At 42.6% G+C, this 22,721-nt stretch overlaps 1 protein-coding gene across 20 annotated transcripts in view; it reads right to left on the reverse strand.

The window, feature by feature from the left end:
- Positions 1-22,721, reverse strand: part of LOC126299110 (uncharacterized) — a 285,821-nt gene that overhangs the window by 78,708 nt on the left and 184,392 nt on the right. For 19 of the 20 annotated variants that reach the window (XM_049990801.1, XM_049990795.1, XM_049990804.1 and 16 more), the window contains one exon: positions 10,234-10,522. In XM_049990801.1, the coding sequence (XP_049846758.1) occupies positions 10,234-10,497 (264 nt within the window). In that variant the 5' untranslated portion in view covers positions 10,498-10,522. Of the gene's footprint in view, positions 1-1,678; positions 1,912-10,233; positions 10,523-22,721 lie in introns of those variants that run through there. The other variant, XM_049990810.1, reaches the window with a different exon arrangement.

Genomic DNA, 22,721 nt, shown 5'->3' on the forward strand with positions numbered 1-22,721 from the left:
ATAAGAGAGGAAGATAGTAAGGCATAAAGCAGAAAATCTTATCAACAATGAACGTCACATTCATTACATGAAGGAATGAAGTTGCAGATGTGATAATATGCATTACGAGTAGTAACTACGTGATTTCAAGAATATATACAACAAAGGACCAATGCAAACTGTTACATATATGTGAAAAGTTGCAAAAATACTTTTATAAGAGTTGTGGGCACAGAGAACCGAATGAAAACTGCTTGTGGGACAGCAAAATTTCATAGGCGGAATGTAGGCTGCCTGCATTCTAGCGAAGCACGTATTAATACTCACTTTCTTAATACAATAATTCTGTAATGTGTACAGCCAAAACATTTTATCCATTTTAGTGGATTCGGAGCAGTGGACGAAGTGGAACGCTAATTAGATTGGTGTGTTTACGGGCCAGTGACATGGCAGGCCAAGCGAAAGGAGAATTGGCTGCCACCAGGAGGTCTGGCCCTTAGTGGGACTACTTGGAGGCTGAGCCTACAAAAATGAATATAGGGCAGAAGAGCAGGTGGCTGAGGGTGCTTCCCGCTAGGTAGAAATACAAAACTCAGTCTTAATAGGCTGAAAAGCATTCTAAGATGAGATTATACTGATGGATGCTTAACGATGTATAAGAACTTTTTTGATGACAGCATCCAAGATACCAAAGTACAGAACAGAGGTGGAGCAAATATGCTTAAATATTATGATAGCTATACAATATGTGAAAAATTAATAAAACATGTAATTATGTTCCAGGTTTGCTTTATAATGACTTTTAACTAATTAATGTGTTTTATTTACGTGGAATAATCGTAAAAAGCTCAAATCATGGGAACAAGATACACCGATGAAGTGATATATCACAGGAGCACTGAAGCATTAATGAGGGAAGAAATCATACAATGCCATATCAACTCATCCTAAGCTGGAAGAACACGCCAGTTCAACTCACATCAGAGCAGTGTTTCTATTTTTAATGTGAAAAGACTGCCTTTTTTCAAAAAGACAGCAAGGTACAGAAATATGTGTGCACAGTTACGTTTTGTGTTTCATTATATGACAAGTTAAACGTTAGTTTAAAGAGGATAGCAAAGGACTAAGTAATGAAGGAGTAGTGGTAGCGATTAATAATATGGGCATCATTGTGCTAAGAGAGCTGTCAACATTATAGGCAATTTTGAAATATAACATGAATAATCTTAGAACTAACGAGGAGAACACGGCAACTGCAATAACCCGACTTTCCAGAAACTTCGCTCAGTGGAAGAGATGTGAAAATAAGCGAGTATATGCTTTGACCCACCTGTAAATACTTGACTGTTTCTGAGAAGTCGACAGTCAAAGTGTTCGGTAAATTTATGTGCCTTTTAGCCAGTAAATAATTCAGCTGAAGTGATGGTACAGTTGGGGCTTCACGCTTTTGCACCCTGTGTTCGAAACTTGATTATTATTTTTATTTTATTTTTCATTTGTCTACACATATCCGTAGAAGATTATTATACTTATGTTTTCCATTGCATGTTGAAATAATATCCTTTCTCGTCTACTAATTTATGTCTGGTGAACACAAAAAGAGAGAGAGAGAGAGAGAGACAGAGACAGAGAGAGAGAGAGAGAGAGAGAGAGAGAGAGAAATTTGTCTAAAGTTTTCGGTGAAATTCCAATAGTGTACCTTGATTCATTAGCAACTGGAGGAGCCAGTTTTCGGTAAACGGATCCATTATGCGTGGTTTGCCGCGAAATTATTGCCAACGCATGAAATCTTCAGCAGTGTTAACGACGTTTCTTTCCCGAGGGAGATTCATACAAAGGAATGTCACTGTGGTAAACCTGCCCTCATGCGATGCTCATGGTCTTCCGAATTTCTATATTTGGAATGTTTCTAGGATTGGTACCATCCAAGGGAATGCACCATAACTTCCTGAAATATAAACATCAGAATAAAATATAAGAATAGATATAAGAATGAAATATAAGAATATGAGAATTTAAAAAGATTGCAACCCCTGAAAATACAATACATTCGTATATTATATAATATTAATAAATGTATGACTCTTATTGTGAAACCCATATGTAATTTTACAATTAATATAACGCCACAAACCTGATAAGTACAGCTACCTTTTACAGACATGGTTAGATAAATGAAATAAAAATATAAACAATAATCGGATTTCGAACAAAGGGTGCAAAACTGAGAGCCTGCGACGCTAGCCATTGTCCACCATTTCGGCTGAGATTCTCGCATCCTAAAACGGATCTAAATTATTTCGGGTTACGGAGATGTTCTTAATGTGTAACTGGTTCACCCATGCTTTCTTTGTAAATGGTCAGCTAGTCACATATCCCTGTGCCATTGTTTTAGCTCCTCTATCGTTTTACTTCTTTTTTCATCCCAGGTGTTACACCTTTCACTCCTTTGTTTTACGGAGTGTAACATGGAGTGACTGTGTGGGAGTGTGGGAGTAAGTGAGTGCAAGGGTCAGTGTGCCAACGTTTTTACCCCTTTTACTCATATTAGTTTATTTTAATATTTGTAATGACTCTGATAACGTCGCCGTTAAGTGCCTGTACACCCCAAAAACAACAACAATAAATAACGTCTGAAGCTCTGATCGTCGTTTCCACAGAAACAGTCGAGTATGTACGGATGAGCTGAGACACGTGTTTGCTTATTTACACTCCTACTTCTCTGAGCGAAGTTTCTGGGAAATAAGGTTATGGCACTTGACGTGTTTTATCTTGTAAGAGTTAGCTTACTGTACGGTATTTCGGTAATTAGACAAGATCAAGGTAATATTTAAGCCCGATCGAACTATGTTAATTTGATTAACAAACAAGGAAATATTCTACAGTCTTAGTAAAGGAGCTGGCAAGACGGTTTGCGACTCATTGAGTTCAAACTTTTCATTGTTTTTGCGAACTTCTCATTTTGAAAAAAATTAAGGTGGGGGGGGGGAGGGGTATAACAGTTATAGCAAACTGGCGCTGAGCAAATCATAATGTTGTGCAATATGTCACAAGCCCTACTATTTGGCTAGAATATCACGTTGTTGCGGCGCCTTGGTAGGGTGCTAAGGCCAGTAAGTTCACCTGAAGACAGCGTCTATACATCTCATTGGCTATTCAGAGCATTTCCATACATGGCAGCATTCCTTTTTCCTGACCTTGACTAGTCAAAGTGCTTCACAGTCACTGACAGGGGAGATGACTTGTGGTGGCCGACCCTGTACATTAGATCACGGATCACAATTGTTAGTATTTTGAGCTGAGGTGTGTTAAATGCTGAGAATAGTGATACTGGTCGTTGGCATAGATCCCGTGATCATAAAGTGTGACCAACATTATTATTATTCATAAGTGTCAGTACTGATTTATGAAGTAGCTAGGCATGTGTAACGTTATGTAATATGTTGTTCATGTAATTTTAACACTGCTCTGGCAAGAACTTGTGCACTAAATAAGTAGTAGGCATCCCTTAAAACAGATGTACACACCCTTCGCGGAATAGCAGACTTGTATTTTTCCACAGTCACAACAGTTGCATCACCACTTCATTAATGGAACCCAATCGAGAGTGATCAACTGCACAGACAGGGACATTAAGCTTTAGAAGTCGCAAGGTGAGCTACAGAGCCAAACTGTAAGCCCCAGCCACCGATGCAGGGCTTACAGAATTGAGGTGTTGTACGGTCTCCACTAAATCATCTATCGTTGGCGAAAAATGTATCACAATGAAAGGTGAATATGAGGACTAGCACCAGCACCACGTTTCTTGATTTCAGCTTGGTTTCTTTTTTCGTTTTGCTGATTAAAACTTTATGACTAACTCTTGTAAGTGTAGAAATACACAAAGAAGTGCTCAGGAGAAAATAATACCCAGTTCAATGAAACGGACCATTATTTACAGATTAGTTGAAATTCCTGGAGTAGATCTGCAACCATAAAACACTTAAGCAAAAACTGATTTTAAGAGGGACTCACTAAATCCCATCAACATAGCAGCAATTTTTGAGGGAAAATAGAAACTGGAGACATTGTACAACATCCTTCGACTGTATAATAATGCATCAGAAAAGGTTGTTGATGTATTAGTGGGCACGGTCCCAAGCGAAAAGGTAGCAGTGTACAACAAGAGATCAGCTTAAGATACTACCAATCGTTTTTTGCGCTACAGTTTTATTTTTGTTATAGTCTGATCGTATAACATTGCTGAAAGAATTATGTCATTCAGTGTCTGTTCTTCAGTACTGAACCCTATTGCTCTCATGCTAAAAATGTGTCTTGATCTCTTCTCTACAGCCACCCAAAGCAATGGTTCCCGAAGCACGCCAGTAACGAGCTCTGTTTTCGGGCAACATTGACATGAACACAGTACTAGCCTTCCTTGCATCCTCGACGTGATTTTCAGATTTCTGTCACATACTCCTAACTGTGACCACACGCCATTCACTGTATCCCTAAGGCGCATCTCACTCTAATGTATCTCTGTGACCGGACAGTCATACTGGTGTCCCATGAGAGTGGTGTCTCCACTTGCCTGTCACGATCTGATCACGTGAGCACCACGCAGCGGTTCAAAGTAGCAAAACTTGAGTTTTTGATGTTGTTGTCGGACGATCACAGCACTTTCCTCAATGAATCCTGTTTTCATGGTCCTTTTGAAGCCTAAGAATTAAAGCAAAGGAGCATTGAGCCCAGGGGCAAATTCAGATTTTATTTGGTTATTAAAAAAATGTATGTCAGTAAGAGCTGACATGTGAGGTGTCACCTCACAATGGTTCCTTTATGGCTGAGAGAGGCGCAACCTTTTAGCTAGCTCATACAGGAGAATAGTGTGCCTAGGAACTCAGGATGTGTTTGCAGCATCTGTAAATATTTCGCTTTATACACATTTAAGCTCTGTGTAATATATTAAAACTATTTCAAATATATTGTTAATGTCAGTTACATAATTTTATAGTGAGTAAAACGCTATGTATTTTTAGAACTATTTATATAACATACGGATAGCAACGTTATGCTTCCTCGATCGTGCACCAACTTGCACCTTGAAACAGAAGATGGTATCTTACTGTGGAACAGGGGCGATTCTAGAAGTCGGTCAATGGGGGGGGGAGGGGGGGCTAATGGAGGGGGGAGAGGGGGGTGGAGGGGTTTGGGGGAATGCAATATCGTTTAACAGAAGGAGAGTTGGGGTCCTCCACCGAAAAAGTGGTAAAATTTGGTGTTCAGGGTAAAAACGTGTCTACCGAATGTTTGTGCCCGGAAACATAATACTATTTGACCCAGATGTCCGGCGATTTCGATGTTTTTGCCTGGGGTCAGCAATTTAAGTGTTGGTAGGCATACCCGGCATATTCAGCTTTCTTGATTATTGTAAGTGGTACTCGTACATTAATATTCATTCAATGTGTATTAATAAATAACAAGACGCCTATTTTAAGTTAAATAATATTTATTGGTTTAGATAGTAAGCTATTTGCCGCTCTTATTCTTTTGTTAAAGTGTATTTCAAATACATTGCAACCTATATTGCTACATAATTATTAACAAAATGAGTGAATCTGTTGAAGTAATATATTCTCTGATTTCTGAAGTCATTTTATCCAGTGTAATATGATACTCCATTTGGGGGGAGGGGGGGCTATAGCCCCCATAGCCCCCCACTCCCTTGCCACCGCTCCTGCCGTGGAGCATGTGATAGTTGCAAATGAACTGAGTTTCTTTAACGTCTTAACAATTCCACCTACCGCCAAAATGTAAATTTGTGTTTCCAATACTTTGTACTTCGAAATGCATTTAACTTGTAACTGGTTTTGATAATACTTCTGCTTATTTGATTCCATGTACTGAATATTAGTGTTTAATAGAGTAATAATGTAACAGATACCTGGAAGGAGATGCGATGAACCCTCTAACGGGCAGTTGATTGTGAATTGCAGAGTAATCATGTGGATGTAAACATGGGCTCTAAAATGCGATCCTTAAGAGTTATGATCATTTCTTTATCTTCGATACTGTGAAACAAATCTTCTCTACTGCACGCTCTTTGATTTACATATTTTGGGATGAGGTAGTATACATCCAAAACAAGAAAAAATTGTTTAGTTAACATGGGTTCTAAAATGCATACCTGAAGCGGTATGAGCTGTTGCTCGCTAGAAGAGACGTGTCTCACAGTAGCGAAGATACCAGTACCTCATAAGGTATACACTTTAGAGTCCACGTTCGCTAGACTTTTTTGCTTGGAATGATCGTTCCCTTCATATCAACACAATTCACTGTCAACAGACAAGGGCGGACGTCGACTAGCGGTATAACAACTTCCAAATCCAAGTCCGCAGGCAGGTGTAGGCAAATGCTATGTGGATAGCGTGCAATGAGTCACATCCAGGTAAGCACCTCATAACAACTGATCTGGCGTAAGGAAGATGCACAAATAACCGGTTTTTCCGTAGTCCAGCGCTTGCTGTTGCGTCCGAACTGTCTGTTGCCCTCTCTTGTGCTGGTGTTCTGTTTTGTCTTACTCGTTATCAGTGGTACTGAAACTTTACATACGGAGTAGTTGAGGTTATCTCGTGACATTCAGGCATTCCACGCGGGTCCCAAGAGTGCGTATGTGACGTTTTCGTAATTACACGGTCTTCTGGAAGAAGACGCGCGCATAGGCGCGTGGCTGATCCGTTCTAGCTCGGTGGATGGGTATTTTCGCGGCAAATGCAGGAAGGGACGGAGTCCTTCAAAACTCATGTGTATCTCCTCAGCGTGTCCCATACGCTGCCTACGTACTCCTGGATGGGGTGGAACTGAAGCGGCGTGTGCGTCGCCTCAGTAGTGGTAACTCTTAACTTCCAATTTACATTGACGTGACACAAGTCGTGGGGTAACTTGTAACAACGTGTCGGACCACCTTCTGCCCGCCGCAGTGCAGCAACTCGATGTGTCACGGAGTCAACAAGTCGCCAGAAGCCCCTGCAGAAATATTGAGCTATGCTGTCCCTGTAGTTGTCCATAATTGCGAAAATGTTGCCGGTGCTGGATTTTGTGAACGAACTGACCGCTCGACTACGTCCCAAATATGTTTGTTGGAATTCATGTTGGACGATAAGAGTGGCCAAATCATTCACTCAACTGTCCAGAATGTTCTTCAAACCAATTATGAACAATTGTGGCTCAGCGACATAGTGGATTGTCACACATAAAAATTGGCTGCAATTGGTATCCCAGCCGTCGAACATAACCACTTTCAGCTACTGGTCGGTTCAGCTGGACGAGAGGGCCCAGTCCTCCCATGTAAACACTACCCACGACATTGTGGAGCCACCACCAGGTTGCACATTGCCTTGTTGACAGCTTCGATCCATAGCTTCGTGAGGTCTGCGCCACACTCGAAACCTAGCACAAGCTCTTATCAACTGAAATCGGGATTCATCCGACCAGGCCACGGTTTTCCAGTCGTCTGTGGACCAATCAACATGGTTACGCGCACCGGAAAGGTGCTGCAGGCGATGTCGTGCTGTTAGCAAAGACGGTCTCGTCGGTCGTCCGTTGCCATCTAACGGATATATTCGTAGTACGTCCCACATTACTTTCTGTGGCTATTTCACGCAGCGTTTGTTGTCTATTAGCAGTGACAACTCTACGCAAACGGCGCTGCTCTCGGTCGGCCACTGTTTGTCCGTGGTGCGAGGTAATGCCTGGAATTTAGTATTTTTGCCACACCCTTTTCACTGTGGATATCGGAATATTGAATTCTCTGTCGAGTTCCCAAATGGAATGTCCCTTGCAGCTAGCTCCAACTACCACCCCGAGTTCAAAGTTTGTTAATACCCGTCGTGCGGCCATAATCACGTCGGAAACCTTTTCACATGAATCGCCTGTATATGTCAGATCCTCCAACGAATTTCTCTTTCATGCACTGTGTAAGCGATACTAGCGCCTTTTATATCTGTGCGTACCACTATCCAATAACTTCTGCCACCTCAGTGTAAGATTAAAATTCTAGACTTTGTATTTTCCCTTCATTCTTCGTGCATGGTTTTGTGTCTGTTCCTTATGTATGGCAGTAAAATATGGTGGACCCTATTACTGCTACCGAAGTATTATTTTTTAATGTTTTATTTTTTTATTTTTTTATTATTACACCACGTTAGTTCCGAAGGTGACGTGGCCACATCAGAGTGAGCCAGAAGTCGCCTTTGTCTCTGAGGATTCTAATGTGTATATTTGGAGAGTTAACAATCTGTTTGTAGAAAGTCTTGCAGATTCTCGACACCGTCCTTTCAGTCGCGTACATAAGCCCGTAGGTGGGTAGTACTCAGCACCCTCTTATTAATGATAATGGCCTGCGCATTGGTCAGGTTGAAAAATAGCCGTCACGGAGTTGATCTCTCACTGCTTGAAGTCTTCGTTGCGGTATCTGTGAATGTAAGTTCTCGGTTCACAAGGCCGTGTCATTAGCGTCTAAGGCCGGCTTCACCTGTGGTTTCATGGGAATGTCTGCCGTGTATAACGTCTACAATATTAGCCCAAGCACGACCCTTGCGGTACGCTGACGACATGGAAGTGACGTCGGCACCACGTACATACGCCATCCAGGTAGTCATCCAGTAGTCTCACGTGTTGTTTTTGGACTGCGTGTATTACCAAGTTAAACAGCCATGCCACACGAAGTCAAAAGCTCTGGTGACATCAAACGGCAAGGCTCCAAAGAACTCGTGGTGGTCGAAGGCCTCCATTGCATCCTCCATCAAGCGCAATACTTGGTGAGCTGAGAGTGCCCTTTCCGAATTGAACATCTTGTAAAGTTTTCAGCTTCCACATGGTCTAGTAGACTTCGGAGGAAGAGACTCTAGAACGTCTCTGATACTCGAGAGACTAGGCTTACGGGCAGACAGTTTCATAGGGATCGTACGTCTGTTACAGGCTCGGTGATAGCTTCGATCTCTGCACGATTCCATACTGCAGCCTAGCTGCTGATCCTCATTATTGCGGTTGTGAACAGCTGGCAACGGCAAGTGTAGAAGCATACCGTCGGAGATGAGGTCCGTCCCTCCAGCCTTGCTTAGTGCTAAGTGGCGAAGCTGGCAGCGGGCTGATCTGGCGTTAGCAGGTGCCCCTCCAATATGACTACACTATGTGACACCTGGTTGAAAATGACTTACAAGTCAATGGCGCCCTCCATCGCTAATGTTGGAATTGAATATGGTGTTGACCCACCCATACCCTTGATGACAGCTTCCACTGTCGTAGGCATACGTTCAATCAGATGCTGGAAGGTTTCTTGGGGAATGGCAGCCCATTCTTCACGGAGTGCTGCACTGAGGAGAGGAGAGGTTCGATGTCGGTCAGTCAGGCCTGGCACGAAGTCGGCGTTCCAAAACATCCCAAAGATGTTCTATAGGATTCAGGTCAGCACTCTGTGCAGGCCAGTTCATTAAAGGGATGTTATCGTCGTGTAACCACTCCGCCACAGGCCGTGCATTATGAACAGGTGCTCGATCGTGTTGAAAGAGGCAATCGCCATCCCCGAATTGCTTCAACACTGGGAAGCAAGAAGGTGCTTAAAACATCAAAGTTGGCCTGTGCCGTGATAGTGCCACGCAAAACAACAAGTGGTGCAAGCGCCCTACATGAAAATTACACATTACGACATTCTTCAACTATCGCCCGTCTCTGTCAGTTAACAGACGAGGTCGGCCTGTACGCTTTTGTGCTGTTCGTGTCCCTTCATGTTTCCGCTTCACTATCTGATCGGAAACAGTAGATCTAGGGATCTATCTGTGTGGAAATCTCGAGTACAGACGTATGACACAAGTGACTTCCCATCACCTGACCACGTTCTAAGTCCGTGTGTTCCGCGGAGCGCCCCATTTTGTTCTCACGACATCTGATGACTCCTGAGGTCGCTGATATGGAGTGCACGGCAGTAGGTGACAGCATAATGCACCTAATACGAAAAACGTCTGTTTCTGAGGGTTTCCGGACAGTTTTGATAACATAGTGCAGCTGCTTGTGGTTTATTGGCGGATGCCTAAGGCCCGCTTCCTTCAATACCCCCCGCCCCGCCGTTGAGCCATTCTTATAGCACGGGAAGGCTACTCATCGCTAGATCCGTCGAACGCAGCAGAAACATGAGATAAAATTAAAAATCCTGCAACTGCTATCTGCCGTTACAGCAGTAGCGCGTTTCCAGGCAGTTAGGAGTAGAGTGAGGCATACCGTGTAGAGTGGCCTGGATTTGTCGCTCGAGGGCGGCCCGTATTTCGAAGGGCCTGGCGCGTGGAGGGAGAGTGCGGCCCACTTCAGCAAGAGGATTACGGCCGTCCATGAAAACGTGTTGCCCCAGCAGCGCGAGAGCGCGGCGGACAGTGTGGCGGGCTGACCGGCGCCAACCAGAGCAAGCAATTGAACGCCACATGTGAAGCCGGCGATTAGCAGCGGTGGAGCCACGTGATACCGGACGATGTCGTACGCCTTTCCCATCTCACAGGACACTGCGCCCCACGTACTGCAACATAACACAACACACATCCGGTTCATTCCTCATCAAAATCGTGCATAAAACAGTTTATCCTTAAATGATCGGTGTTAAATTTTATCTGCTATCTGGAAAAAAGAGAAAAAAAGAAAAAAACAATCTGCTACTGCATACAACATACAGATCATTAACATTTTATACACGGTGTTACAAAAAGGTACGGCCAGAGTTTCAGGAAACATTCCTCACACACAAATAAAGAAAAGATGTTATGTGGACATGTGTCCGGAAACGCTTAATTTCCATGTTAGAGCTCATTTTAGTTTCGTCAGTATGTACTGTACTTCCTCGATTCACCGCCAGTTGGCCCAATTGAAGGAAGGTAATGTTGACTTCGGTGCTTGTGTTGACATGCGACTCATTGCTCTACAGTACTAGCATCAAGCACATCAGTACGTAGCATCAACAGGTTAGTGTTCATCACGAACGTGGTTTTGTAGTCAGTGCAATGTTAACAAATGCGGAGTTGGCAGATGCCCGTTTAATGTATGGATTAGCACGGGGCAATAGCCGTGGCGCGGTACGTTTCTATCGAGACAGATTTCCAGAACGAAGGTGTCCCGACAGAAAGACGTTAGAAGCAATCGATCGGCGTCTTAGGGAGCACGGAACATTCCAGCCTGTGACTCGCGACTGGGAAAGACCTAGAATGACGAGGACACCTGCAATGGACGAGGCAATTCTTCGTGCAGTTGACGATAACCCTAATGTCAGCGTCAGAGAAGTTGCTGCTGTAAAAGGTAACGTTGACCACGTCACTGTATGGAGAGTGCTACGGGAGAATCAGTTGTTTCCGTACCATGTACAGCGTGTGCAGGCACTATCAGCAGCTGATTGGCCTCCACGGGTATACTTCTGCGAATGGTTCATCCGACAATGTGTCAATCGTCATTTCAGTGAAAATGTTCTCTTTACGGATGAGGCTTCATTCCGACGTGATCAAATTGTAAATTTTCACAATCAACATGTGTGGGCTGACGAGAATCCGCACGCAATTGTGCAATCACGTCATCAACACAGATTTTCTGTGAACGTTTGGGCAGGCATTGTTGGTGATGTCTTCATTGGGCTCCATGTTCTTCCACCTACGCTCAATGGAGCACGTTATCATGATTTCATACGGGATACTCTACCTGTGCTGCTAGAACATGTGCCTTTACAGGTACGACACAACATGTGGTTCATGCACGATGGAGCTCCTGCACATTTCAGTCGAAGTGTTCGTACGTTTCTCAACAACAGATTCTCGACCGATGGATTGGTAGAGGCGGACCAATTCCATGGCCTCCACGCTCTCCTGACCTCAACCCTCCTGACTTTCATTTATGGAAGTATTTGAAAGCTGTTGCTACGCAACCCCGGTACCAAATGTAGAGATTCTTTGTGCTCGTATTGTGGACGGCTGTGATACAATACGCCATTCTCCAGGGCTGCATCAGCGCATCAGGGATTCCATGCGACGGAGGATGGATGCATGTATCCTCGCTAACGGAGGACATGTTGAACATTTCCTGTAACAAATTGTTTGAAGTCACGCTGGTACGTGCTGTTGCTGTGTGTTTCCATTCCATGATTAATGTGATTTGAAGAGAAGTAATAAAATGAGCTCTAACATGGAAACTAAGCGTTTCCGGACACATGTCCACATAACATATTTTCTTTCTTTGTGTGTGAGGAATGCTTCCTGAAAGTTTGGCCGCACCTTTTTGTAACACCCTGTATATGACTACAATAAGCGCTCATGGCTACATATGATAGACGACGTGGATAATTGTAAGGGTGTTAACCACTGGAATCGTAGTATAAATATCGATGTATCCAGACATTCTGTCTCATTTTTGGTTCGCCTAGTAAACATTAATAAGCTGTGTAATCGCCAGTATGTTGAATGCCTCCAAACAAAATGTTCGAACTAGACTGTATAAAAAGAACTAAGGTCATCAGTGTTCGATAAATTTTATTGGCAATATAATATATTTCAGTATTTGACAACAGGTAAAACTGTCTACAAATACGCTGTATCCGTGTAATTCGTTGTGTACACCGCCCAAAAGAATTAAGGGAACAAGACTTTGGGTGTCAGCCATTCTACACTGAGCAATGCTACATTCTACGTAAAGATTTGGCGGGAGTTGTAGAATTATTTCTCCTATATTCATGTACTGTGTGGCTTTGTGGACCTCGTGTCATATGAATGTGATTGGAAGAGAAAATGGTTGTTGTGCATAACTATATACAAGACCGTGGAATTCATTTTACAAGCAGGAACATCATCCCTTCAGTCAAGACTGTGCCAGAACGAGTAGTAATTGACAACGGGCAGAAGATAAGTAAAAGAATATTTAAATAATATGAACGTGAGTGCGTTACAGTTCTAATGTTATTCCCTCATTTAGTCTCAAGGAGTTGAGAAAATGACACAAACCAGACCACAGTAGAACTTAGTAAGGTTTCCTCGCTTGCTTTTATTTATTTCCATTGGACATTAAACATGATGGATATTACAAATAGTTGTGTTCAATAGTAAAAATAAGTGTAATAGAAGTGCAGATCTTTTATGTGACGTGTTGTCTGAATAAAGGCTGAAGTTCCCTTTGAATAAGTCCGAGTAATTAACACCTAATCATATGATAGAGAGTATGTATTGCGGTTGCTATGCTGGAATTTAGAGGTATTTTAACAGTGAGAAAAGAAGGTTGCAACAGATATCAGAAATCTTACGGTCGTGTGTAAAACAGGTCACCAGGCTGTATCAACTCGCTCCAATCACGAATTCTCATAGTAATCCGAGAGCGAGAGTGAATCCAATTGAATGTATCAGAGAATAACATACGTTATGATGTTTTATTTGGACTGTCTTCACTACATCTAAACGATAACAAGTATAAAATATTTCGCTGAGTCCGACAGTTGGTATACACAAATTTTCACACTTTTCAGTGACTACTTTGGATTCGGTAAGCAGTATGCATATGAAAAGTAATACCACACCTGAATTTCAAAAATAATAATGATAGTTGATTTCAATATGTCTGTCATCGCTGAATAACTTACCCTCGACCAAAATCGTGTACTTCAAACTCATTACGAACTAAGATTTAATTTTGACCACAATAATCTGGAAATCAATTTTTATCTCTACAACATTTTGTAAGCGACACTCAGCCTTCTGTGTATCGACTTTGTGAGACTGAGTCGACAAATCATCGAATTATCAATTTAATGCTTCGCAAATGTGAAAAGTTGGTATCAATCGAAAAATAAACCACAGTCAAAATGCGAAAGTAAATTTCAATAAATAACGAAGTTTACACGAGCAAAGAAATAAACTCACAGAACCAAAATATTTTTCCACCAAAAAAAAAAAAAAAAAGGATTGGTCTCCTACGATTCTCAGAGCCTAACTACATTCTACGTCATCATAAAACTTGTCTTCTACTACTGCCTGCGTATGAGAATGGTGTAGCAGCATTAAGCTTGGATGCCGGAGAGCGCCAGTAGGCTAACAAGAGAGTTTTAACAAGTAATGAGGAGAGGGAAAACTAGATGCATAAAATTTCAAGTATACTTCCGTGATCCGTTGTAACATTTATATCTGCTAGTGGAAAATTAATTTATACAGCGTGTAACCGATAACTGTTCACAACGCACCAGAGTTGTGTACAGGAAGTCAAGGTGAACAATAACACTTGTGGTCTGTGGAGTCGGGCAGCAATTTCAAATTGGCCTACAAAAACCAATAAGCTACAGCGCATGCGAGACTCGTCAAAGAGAGCGAGAGACTATTGACAAACTTAGTCCTAGAGAAAAATGAATAGGAACTTTTTTGTACGAAATTTTATGCAGTTTATTTTTGTACCGAGAAACATTTTCGCTACATGCCGCGATTTCCGAATTTTTCAAGAAAAACGTAAAAAAGTACCTACAAATGCAATCCCGCAATCCCCCCCCCCTCACCCGGTCAGAAGTTTTGGTATATTGTTATTGGCACTCCCTTCTACTCCTGTATAAGCCGGCCGCGGTGGTCTCGCGGTTCTAGGCGCGCAGTCCGGAACCGTGCGACTGCTACGGTCGCAGGTTCGAATCCTGCCTCGGGCGTGGATGTGTGTGATGTCCTTAGGTTAGTTAGGTTTAAGTAGTTCTAAGTTCTAGGGGACTAATGACCACAGCAGTTGAGTCCCATAGTGCTCAGAGCCATTTGAACCATTTTACTCCTGTATAAATATTTTCGACGACACAAATTATTTCCCACATTCGACCTCCTCTGGTTTTCATTGACTGCATTCTGGAGGATAACGATTCAAATCTCCGTTCAGCCATCTAGATTCAGATTTTTCGTAATTGCCCCGTATCGCTCCAAACGCATTCCGGGATAATTCCTTTGAAAAGGGCACGGGTGGTCTCCTTCCGTTTCCCTTCGTAATCCGAGCTTGTGCTCCATCTCTAATGACAGCTCTGTCGACGGGACGTTAAACTATAAGCTTCCTTCCACACTTTTCTTCATTGGCTGGGTTATTACTCCATCGACTTAGCTGTGCACTTACAAATTGTAAAATTGTCGTTTGAATAAAGGTTACCTCATAATTTCCTGAATTTCTACAGCATAAAATTAACAATTAAATTGTGTTGTTTCTCTGGCCGTCTTACAACTATAATACTGCCCTTGCAACGGTTAAGGTTAGGTCGAAGAGTAAACGTAATTAGTTTCTGCATAACATTTACAAAGGTCTATTTCTTACATTACACTCACAGAAAAGTTTTAATTAATAATGCTGCCGAAATAGCCAACTAAGTCGGTGGCATCATAGGATAGTCAATGAAGACCTAAAATGGTCGAATATGTGAAATAATTAGTTTAGTGTCAACATTTTGTACAGTAGTAGAAGGGAGTGCCATGAAAAACATACTAAAAATTCTGATAGGTTGGGGCGGGGGCGGGAGGGCGTGGATTGGTGTGTATTTGTACGTATTTCCTACACAATTCGAAAACCGCGGCCTGTAGCGAATACGTTTGTTAGTACAAAATTAATTTATATTATGTTTCCTACAAAAAAGATCCTATTCATTTGTTTCTCTAGGACTAGTAGTTCGTCAATATTCACTCGCTCTCTTTGCGCAATTTCGGGAACTGACAATGTTCCAGCGTAACGACAAGCGCCGGCATGAAGACGAAGAATGCAAGAGCAGAGAAGGCGGTGAGACGACGTCAGCCAATAGCCCGCTGACTAGGACAGCACCACGACAGGAGAATATGCAAAATGTGTTAACTTACTGACGTCAATAACCACAAACTTTGCGGTTATACGAATGGCAAAAGTAACCAAACCCACACAATTTATTACGTATGCTATAGGGTTTCTCCATTTTAAGCTTTCATGAATATGAACACATAAAACTTATAACTTTCTACCCTGTTTCTTATTTCTTGTTGGTATACTAGATTCATAGAAGTTGAAATGTTTTTGACAGTAAAAAACTGGATGATTTGTGGTTTTTTCCTAAGTTTAAAGCTAGCACTTCCGTGCAAAACCAATCAGTAACTGAATACCAGCGTGGCCTTATTTTTCTTTAAGCTGATTCAGGAGGACTTCCGAAACTACAACCACGAATGAAAACATTAAGTAAGAAATAGTCGACTTCATAACAATACGATAAGGAAACTTCGGTACATTTTTCATAACAACTTAACAATGACAAAGCTCTGTGCAAGAACAGTGTTGTATTTTTTCAATGCTGACAAAAACAAAGAACAAAATGAGTGTTTCTGGAATGTGTTTGCGAAGAGGCGAACTAATTTTGTGAGTCAATTTATTGCTCTGGATGACACATTAATTTACAATTTAGTGACGGAAGTAAATTGCAGTCAAATCGGATGATACTTCACCAAAAGCTGTGCTATCGTCTACCGGAGAGGACATGACCAGTTATTTCTGAAATGCAAGAGAAATTACTGTTACTTATTATCTTATAAAAGGTGCATAAATGAACTATCAAATACAGCGTAAGTTTTGTAAAGCAATTGCGTGGGTGTTTGAGAAGGAATCGGTTAAAAGAAAAGGAAAAATAATTCTTATAGGACTACACACCTGCCAGAAAACGTAATATTTGGATTATTAGGACGATTTGTTGGAACTTCCATCCAATCAACAAGATTTCGCATCCTCTGGTGTACACTTGAAGACACGTCGCCACCACGACAGTGGCGTGATTATAAAGGGCGAACATCGATAAAACAAACAAACTGTAAGGACGGATTCCTGATTGGAAATGGAGGAAAAAAAGGTCATATGAATATGTGTCCGGAAATGTAGCGTTGCCACGGTAGATGTGGCTGGGGAATGGGAACTGGCAGTTGGTAAGAAGGCAGCTACGAGGAGAAGATATTCATTTGTACTTTACGTATAACCAATAGATGTGACGAACTGTCAGAGTTGAGAGAAGAGGAGCCCCTTATGGCTGTAGGTTTAGGAAACATGTAGCAGTCCTCAGCAGTTATGGAGCCTAAGCCAGTTGCAAATTGTAACCGAAAGAAGAAGGTTCTGCTGCTAGATAGTTCGTGTCGCAGAGGTGTAGACCAGCAGCTGCAGGAAGTGTTGGCGAGTGAGTACCAGGTCACCAGCAACGTGAAACGAAGTGCAGGGTTGGCTCTGACGAGAGACAGCATAGGGGAGTTATGAAGGAATTTTACGAAAGAGGATCAAGTAGTGATTGTAGGTGGAGTAGGGAATAGCCTTGATAACGACGGGGGATGTGATGTAGGTGGTGACCTGGTAAAGATAGCTACTCAAACTAGTGGCACTAATGTGTACTTCGTGCAACTGTTTCAGCGTCATGATCGCCCTATCTTAATCCTGCTGTTAGACGTGCTAACATGGGGCTGGCGGAGGGCATGGCTGACATTGTAGTGGTGCCAGTTGAGTCTATCAATAGACCAGGTATCGTTAGGCATGGCCTGCACCTCAGTAGGTATGGAAAAGGGAGGCTGGCAAAGGTTATAGGTGACAATGTTGTGGGTGGTGGTGGGATCACTCATGGAAAAATTCCTGTAGTAGTTGGTGTTAGAGCTCCTTGCTTAAAGGAAGTCCTTCTAACAAAGCAGTCACCTTCAGAGGAGCTCAGGTATTCAAGTAGAGAAGGAATTAGCATATTTCATCAAAATATAAAAGGTGCTAGAAATGAAGTTAGTGAACTGCTTATAGATATTGACTCTGACACTATTGCTATATCGGAGCACTGCTCAAATAATTTGACAATTGAGAGGCTTCCGTTACCAGGATACAGATTAGCTGGCTGTTTTTCAAGAAGTTCTTTGCAGAGTGGGGGAGTCGCCACGTACGTAAAAAACAGTATTTAATTTGAGTCCGTAGAGTCATCACGACTCTGCACTGAACAGGTCTATGACTGTCGTGCACACTCTATGCCACTCTATGCCCTCTAGTATAACAGATAATTCTAAAATATTTCTGTTTGCTGACGATACTAGCTTGGGAGTAAATCATGTTGTGTGCATTATTGGCACGGTCTCAAATAGTACAGTTCATGACCTAAGTTCATGGCTTGTAGAAAATAAACTAACGCTAAATCGCAGTAACATTCAGTTTATACCGTTTCTAACACACAATTCTACAAATCCCGAAGTTTCAATTTCATAGAATGGGCATATGATTAGTGAAAATGAAGAGTTCAAATTTCTAGGTGATCAGATACATAGTTTCGGGATCTGGTTCAAAGACTTAATGCTGCCATTTTTGCTATTCGAACTGTATCTGAAGTAACTGCGACGCACTATCACTTACTTACTTTCCTTCGTTTATGTAGTATGGTATTATATTTTGGGCAGAGAGAGGTGTGCAGTATACTGCTGCATCCATTTTCAGTAAGCTACCACAATTATTCAAAAATCTTAGCAGTAATCCACGCGCTTTCAAATCGAAGATGAAGAGTTTCCTCATGCGTCACTCCTTCTATTATTCGAGGAGTTCTTGAAAAATTAAGCAGATTCCTATTTTATATTGTTCACTGCGTTTAGATAAACTTACGTTTTCTCATTTTTTAGGTTCATAAAGATTTTATTATATTTGTTATTACTTTTACGTTGTGATTTCACGTACGGACACGTTCCATGAGCTTGGAGATTTGCTCCTCAATTTGGTCCTACGAAAATGGACGTGTAAAATAAAAACAAATAAAATAAAATGTCGTTAACGAATGAAAGTTCCTTGTGTGTTGCACGCTGTGTGACTGACGGTGTATACTGTAAGCAGCAGAATGCGCCGGTATTCATGTCGGGAACAAGTCGAGATGATGTTTCGGTACAGTCAGATGGAAACGGTTGAGAGACAGCACGGCTGTACCAAAACAAGTTCCCTCACAGACACCAAACACATCATACAACATTTCAAGGCCTTTCGGTGCATTTGTGTCATCAGAAACTGTTACATCATGTTGGCGGACCACGTGCCTGGAGCTTGTACTAGGGTTCGTCTCCATATCCAGTAGAATATCCTCCACATCTCATGTACGCACAGTCCGCCGCCTCGACCGTTTTCATGTGCTTGCCAAGACACAAACACCATCTCGGCTTGTTCCCGACATGAATACAGGACCATTCTACTACTTACAGTACGCTGCGTCAGTCACACAGTCTGCGACACAGAAGTAACACGCGGCATGTGGTTAGAGGACCTTTCATTCGTCAGCACCACCCACCGTAGCAAAGATGTATTTCCGGATACATATTCGTAGGTCCTTCTATCCTTCATTTCCAGTCAGTAATCCGACCCTGTTGATCATCGGTTTTATCGATGTTCACCCTGTACATTCTGGTGAAACAAACAATATATTAACAGCCTCGCTACCAGAAAACAAAAACAAAAAAAACCGTCCGAACAGGCCTTGAAGGCCCTACGGTACCTCAGCCCTTAGGCGTCACCAGTAGGAAGGGCATGTGTTCGGCACACCGCTCCCCCCGCCTTTGCCAGTTCTCGTGAGAGTGCCGCTACTTCTGAGTCAGCTGGCCTCACAACGGCCAACACCACTCGGCACACCCTGACGGTGCCCCATCCAAGTGCTAACAAGCCCGACAGCGCTTTAACTTCAGTTAACTCGAAAGTAAAATTCTATCTACCGACTTGACAGAAAATCCTAGGAAGTTCTGGTCTAACGTTAAATCAGTAAGTGGCTCGAAACAGCATATCCAGACACTGCGGGATGATGATGGCATTGAAACAGAGGATGACATGCGTAAAGCTGAAATACTAAACACCTTTTTCGAAAGCTGTTTCACAGAGGAAGAGTGCACTGCAGTTCCTTCTCTAAATCCTCGCACAAACGAAAAAATGGCTGACATCGAAATAAGTGTCCAAGGAATAGAAAAGCAACTGGAATCACTCAACAGAGGAAAATCCACTGGACCTGACGGGATACCAATTTGATTCTACACAGAGTACGCGAAAGAACTTGCCCCCTTCTAACAGCCGTGTACCGCAAGTGTCTAGAGGAACGAAAGGTTCCAAATTCTTGGAAAAGAGCACAGGTAGTCCCAGTCTTCAAGAAGGGTCGTCGAGCAGATGCGCAAAACTATAGACCTATATCTCTGACGTCAATCTGTTGTAGAATTTTAGAACATGGTTTTTGCTCGCGTATCATGTCGTTTCTGGAAACCCAGAATCTACTCTGTAGGAATCAACATGGATTCCGGAAACAGCGATCGTGTGAGACCCAACTCGCTTTATTTGTTCATGAGACCCAGAAAATATTAGATACAGTTGCCCAGGTAGATGCTATTTTCCTTGACTTCCGGAAGGCGTTCGATACAGTTCCGCACTGTCGCCTGATAAACAAAGTAAGAGCCTAAGGAATATGAGACCAGCTGTGTGGCTGGATTGATGAGTTTTTAGCAAACAGAACGCAGCGTATTTTTCTCAATGGAGAGACGTCTACAGACGTTAAAGTAACCTCTGGCGTGCCATAGGGGAGTGTTATGGGACCATTGCTTTTCACAATATATATGTAAATGACCTAGTAGATAGAGTCGGAAGTTCCATGTGGCTATTCGCGAATGGCCGGCCGCGGTGGTCTCTTGGTTAAGGCGCTCAGTCCGGAACCGCGCAACTGCTACGGCCGCAGGTTCGAATCCTGCCTCGGGCATGGATGTGTGTGATGTCCTTAGGTTAGTTAGGTTTAAGTAGTTCTAAATTCTAGTGGACTGATGACCACAGATATCAAGTCCCATAGTGCTCAGAGCCATTTATTCGCGGATGATGCTGTAGTATACAGAGAAGTTGCATCATTAAAAAATTGTAGCGAAATGCAGAAAGATCTGCAGCGGATAGACACTTGGTGCAGGGAGGGGCAATGACCCTTAACATAGACAAATGTAATGTATTGCGAATACATAGAAAGAAGGATCCTTTATTGTATGATTATATGTTAGCGGAACAAACACTGGTAGCAATTACCTCTGTAAAATATCTGGGAGTATGCGATTTGAAGTGGAATGATCATATAAAATTAATTGTTGGTAAGGCGGGTACCAGGTTGAGATTCATTGGGAGAGTCCTTAGAAAATATAGTCCATCAACAAAGGAGGTGGCTTACAAAACACTCGTTCGACCTATACTTGAGTATTGCTCTTCAGTGTGGGATCCGTACCAGATCTGGTTGACGGAGGAGATAGAGAAGATCCAAAGAAGAGCGGCGCGTTTCGTCACACGGTTATTTGGTAAGCGTGATAGCGTTACGGAGATGTTTAGCAAACTCAAGTGGCAGACTCTGCAAGAGAGGCGCTCCGCATCGCGGTGTAGCTTGCTGTCCAGGTTTCGAGAGGGTGCGTTTCTGGATGAGGTATCGAATATATTGCTACCCTCTACTTATACCACCAGAGGAGATCACGAATGTAAAATTAGAGAGATTCGAGAGCGTATGGAGGCTTTCCGGCAGTCTTTATTTCCGCGAACCATACGCGACTGAAACAGGAAAGGGAGGTAATGGCAGTGGCACGTAAAGTGCCCTCCGCCACACACCGTTGGGTGGCTTACAGAGTATTAATGTAGATGTAGATGTAGATAGATCTGACGGGAACGTTTGTTACCACCACGCCAAGGCCGTAAGCTCTAGGTACCGTAACCTGGAGGAAACAAAGAATGGAAGAGAAAAGTTGTCGGTGACAGACTCTAACAGTCCAGCTTATCATTCAAATTGTGTACATTCTACTCCATGTATCGAAAGAGCGGATCCAAACGGATGAGCCAGAATGGCATTTTAGGAATGGAATCTATACACTAATAAACACTTGTAATTGCAGCCTCTAAGCACAGTATTCCGTTTACAGGCCGAAATTTTTGTGCCCGTTGTGCCGCAGGGTGGTGTACTCGTGTGACAGATGAGTTGCGCATCACTAGATCTTCGCGAAGATACTAACAGTCTGAAAGAATCAGCCGTTAAGGATGAGATAGATTTTACACAGAGCGGCCGCTCAGTGAGACACAGATACCAGCTCATCGACAAATTTTCGAGAAGGATCTCTACCTGGAAGACCAATAAACTTTCGGGAGCAAGAAGATGTCTGACTACGCAAAGTTATTACGATCCTGCTCTACTGTAAGTTCAAAAGCGGTTCAAATGGTTCTGAGCACTATGCGACTTAACTTCTGAGGTCATCAGTTGCCTAGGACTTGAACTACTTAAACATAACTAACCTAAGGACATCACACACATCCATGCCCGAGGCAGGATTCGAATCTGCGACCGTAGCGGTCGCTCGGCTCCAGACTGTAGCGCCTAGAACCGCACGGCCACTCCGGCCGGCTCTACTGTAAGTGTTCTATCGGTTTGCTGACTGTGCCAGCAACTTTGCCACATGATGAGTAAACGAATTTCCACTGAACGGCCCATGTTTGATATGTTAGTAATCCTATCTTGTCTGAGCTTTTAACCATATCTTCTACTTTATTTGTCTGATTCCAAATTATAATAATCAGTCACCTACACCATAAAATATCCTAGCAGTGACGTTACAGAAGACACTTGCAGACCGGGAGAATACGGAGTTTTCCCCATAAGATACATTACAGAGTTAATGACGGTAATAAGTGGAGTCACAGTATGTCTGGCGATCCATTTTTGTACGTATTTCTGGTTCTCTTGATGCTGAAACAGTATCTTACAC

Source organism: Schistocerca gregaria, chromosome X (assembly GCF_023897955.1).
Source record: "Schistocerca gregaria isolate iqSchGreg1 chromosome X, iqSchGreg1.2, whole genome shotgun sequence".
Lineage (NCBI taxonomy): Eukaryota > Metazoa > Arthropoda > Insecta > Orthoptera > Acrididae > Schistocerca > Schistocerca gregaria.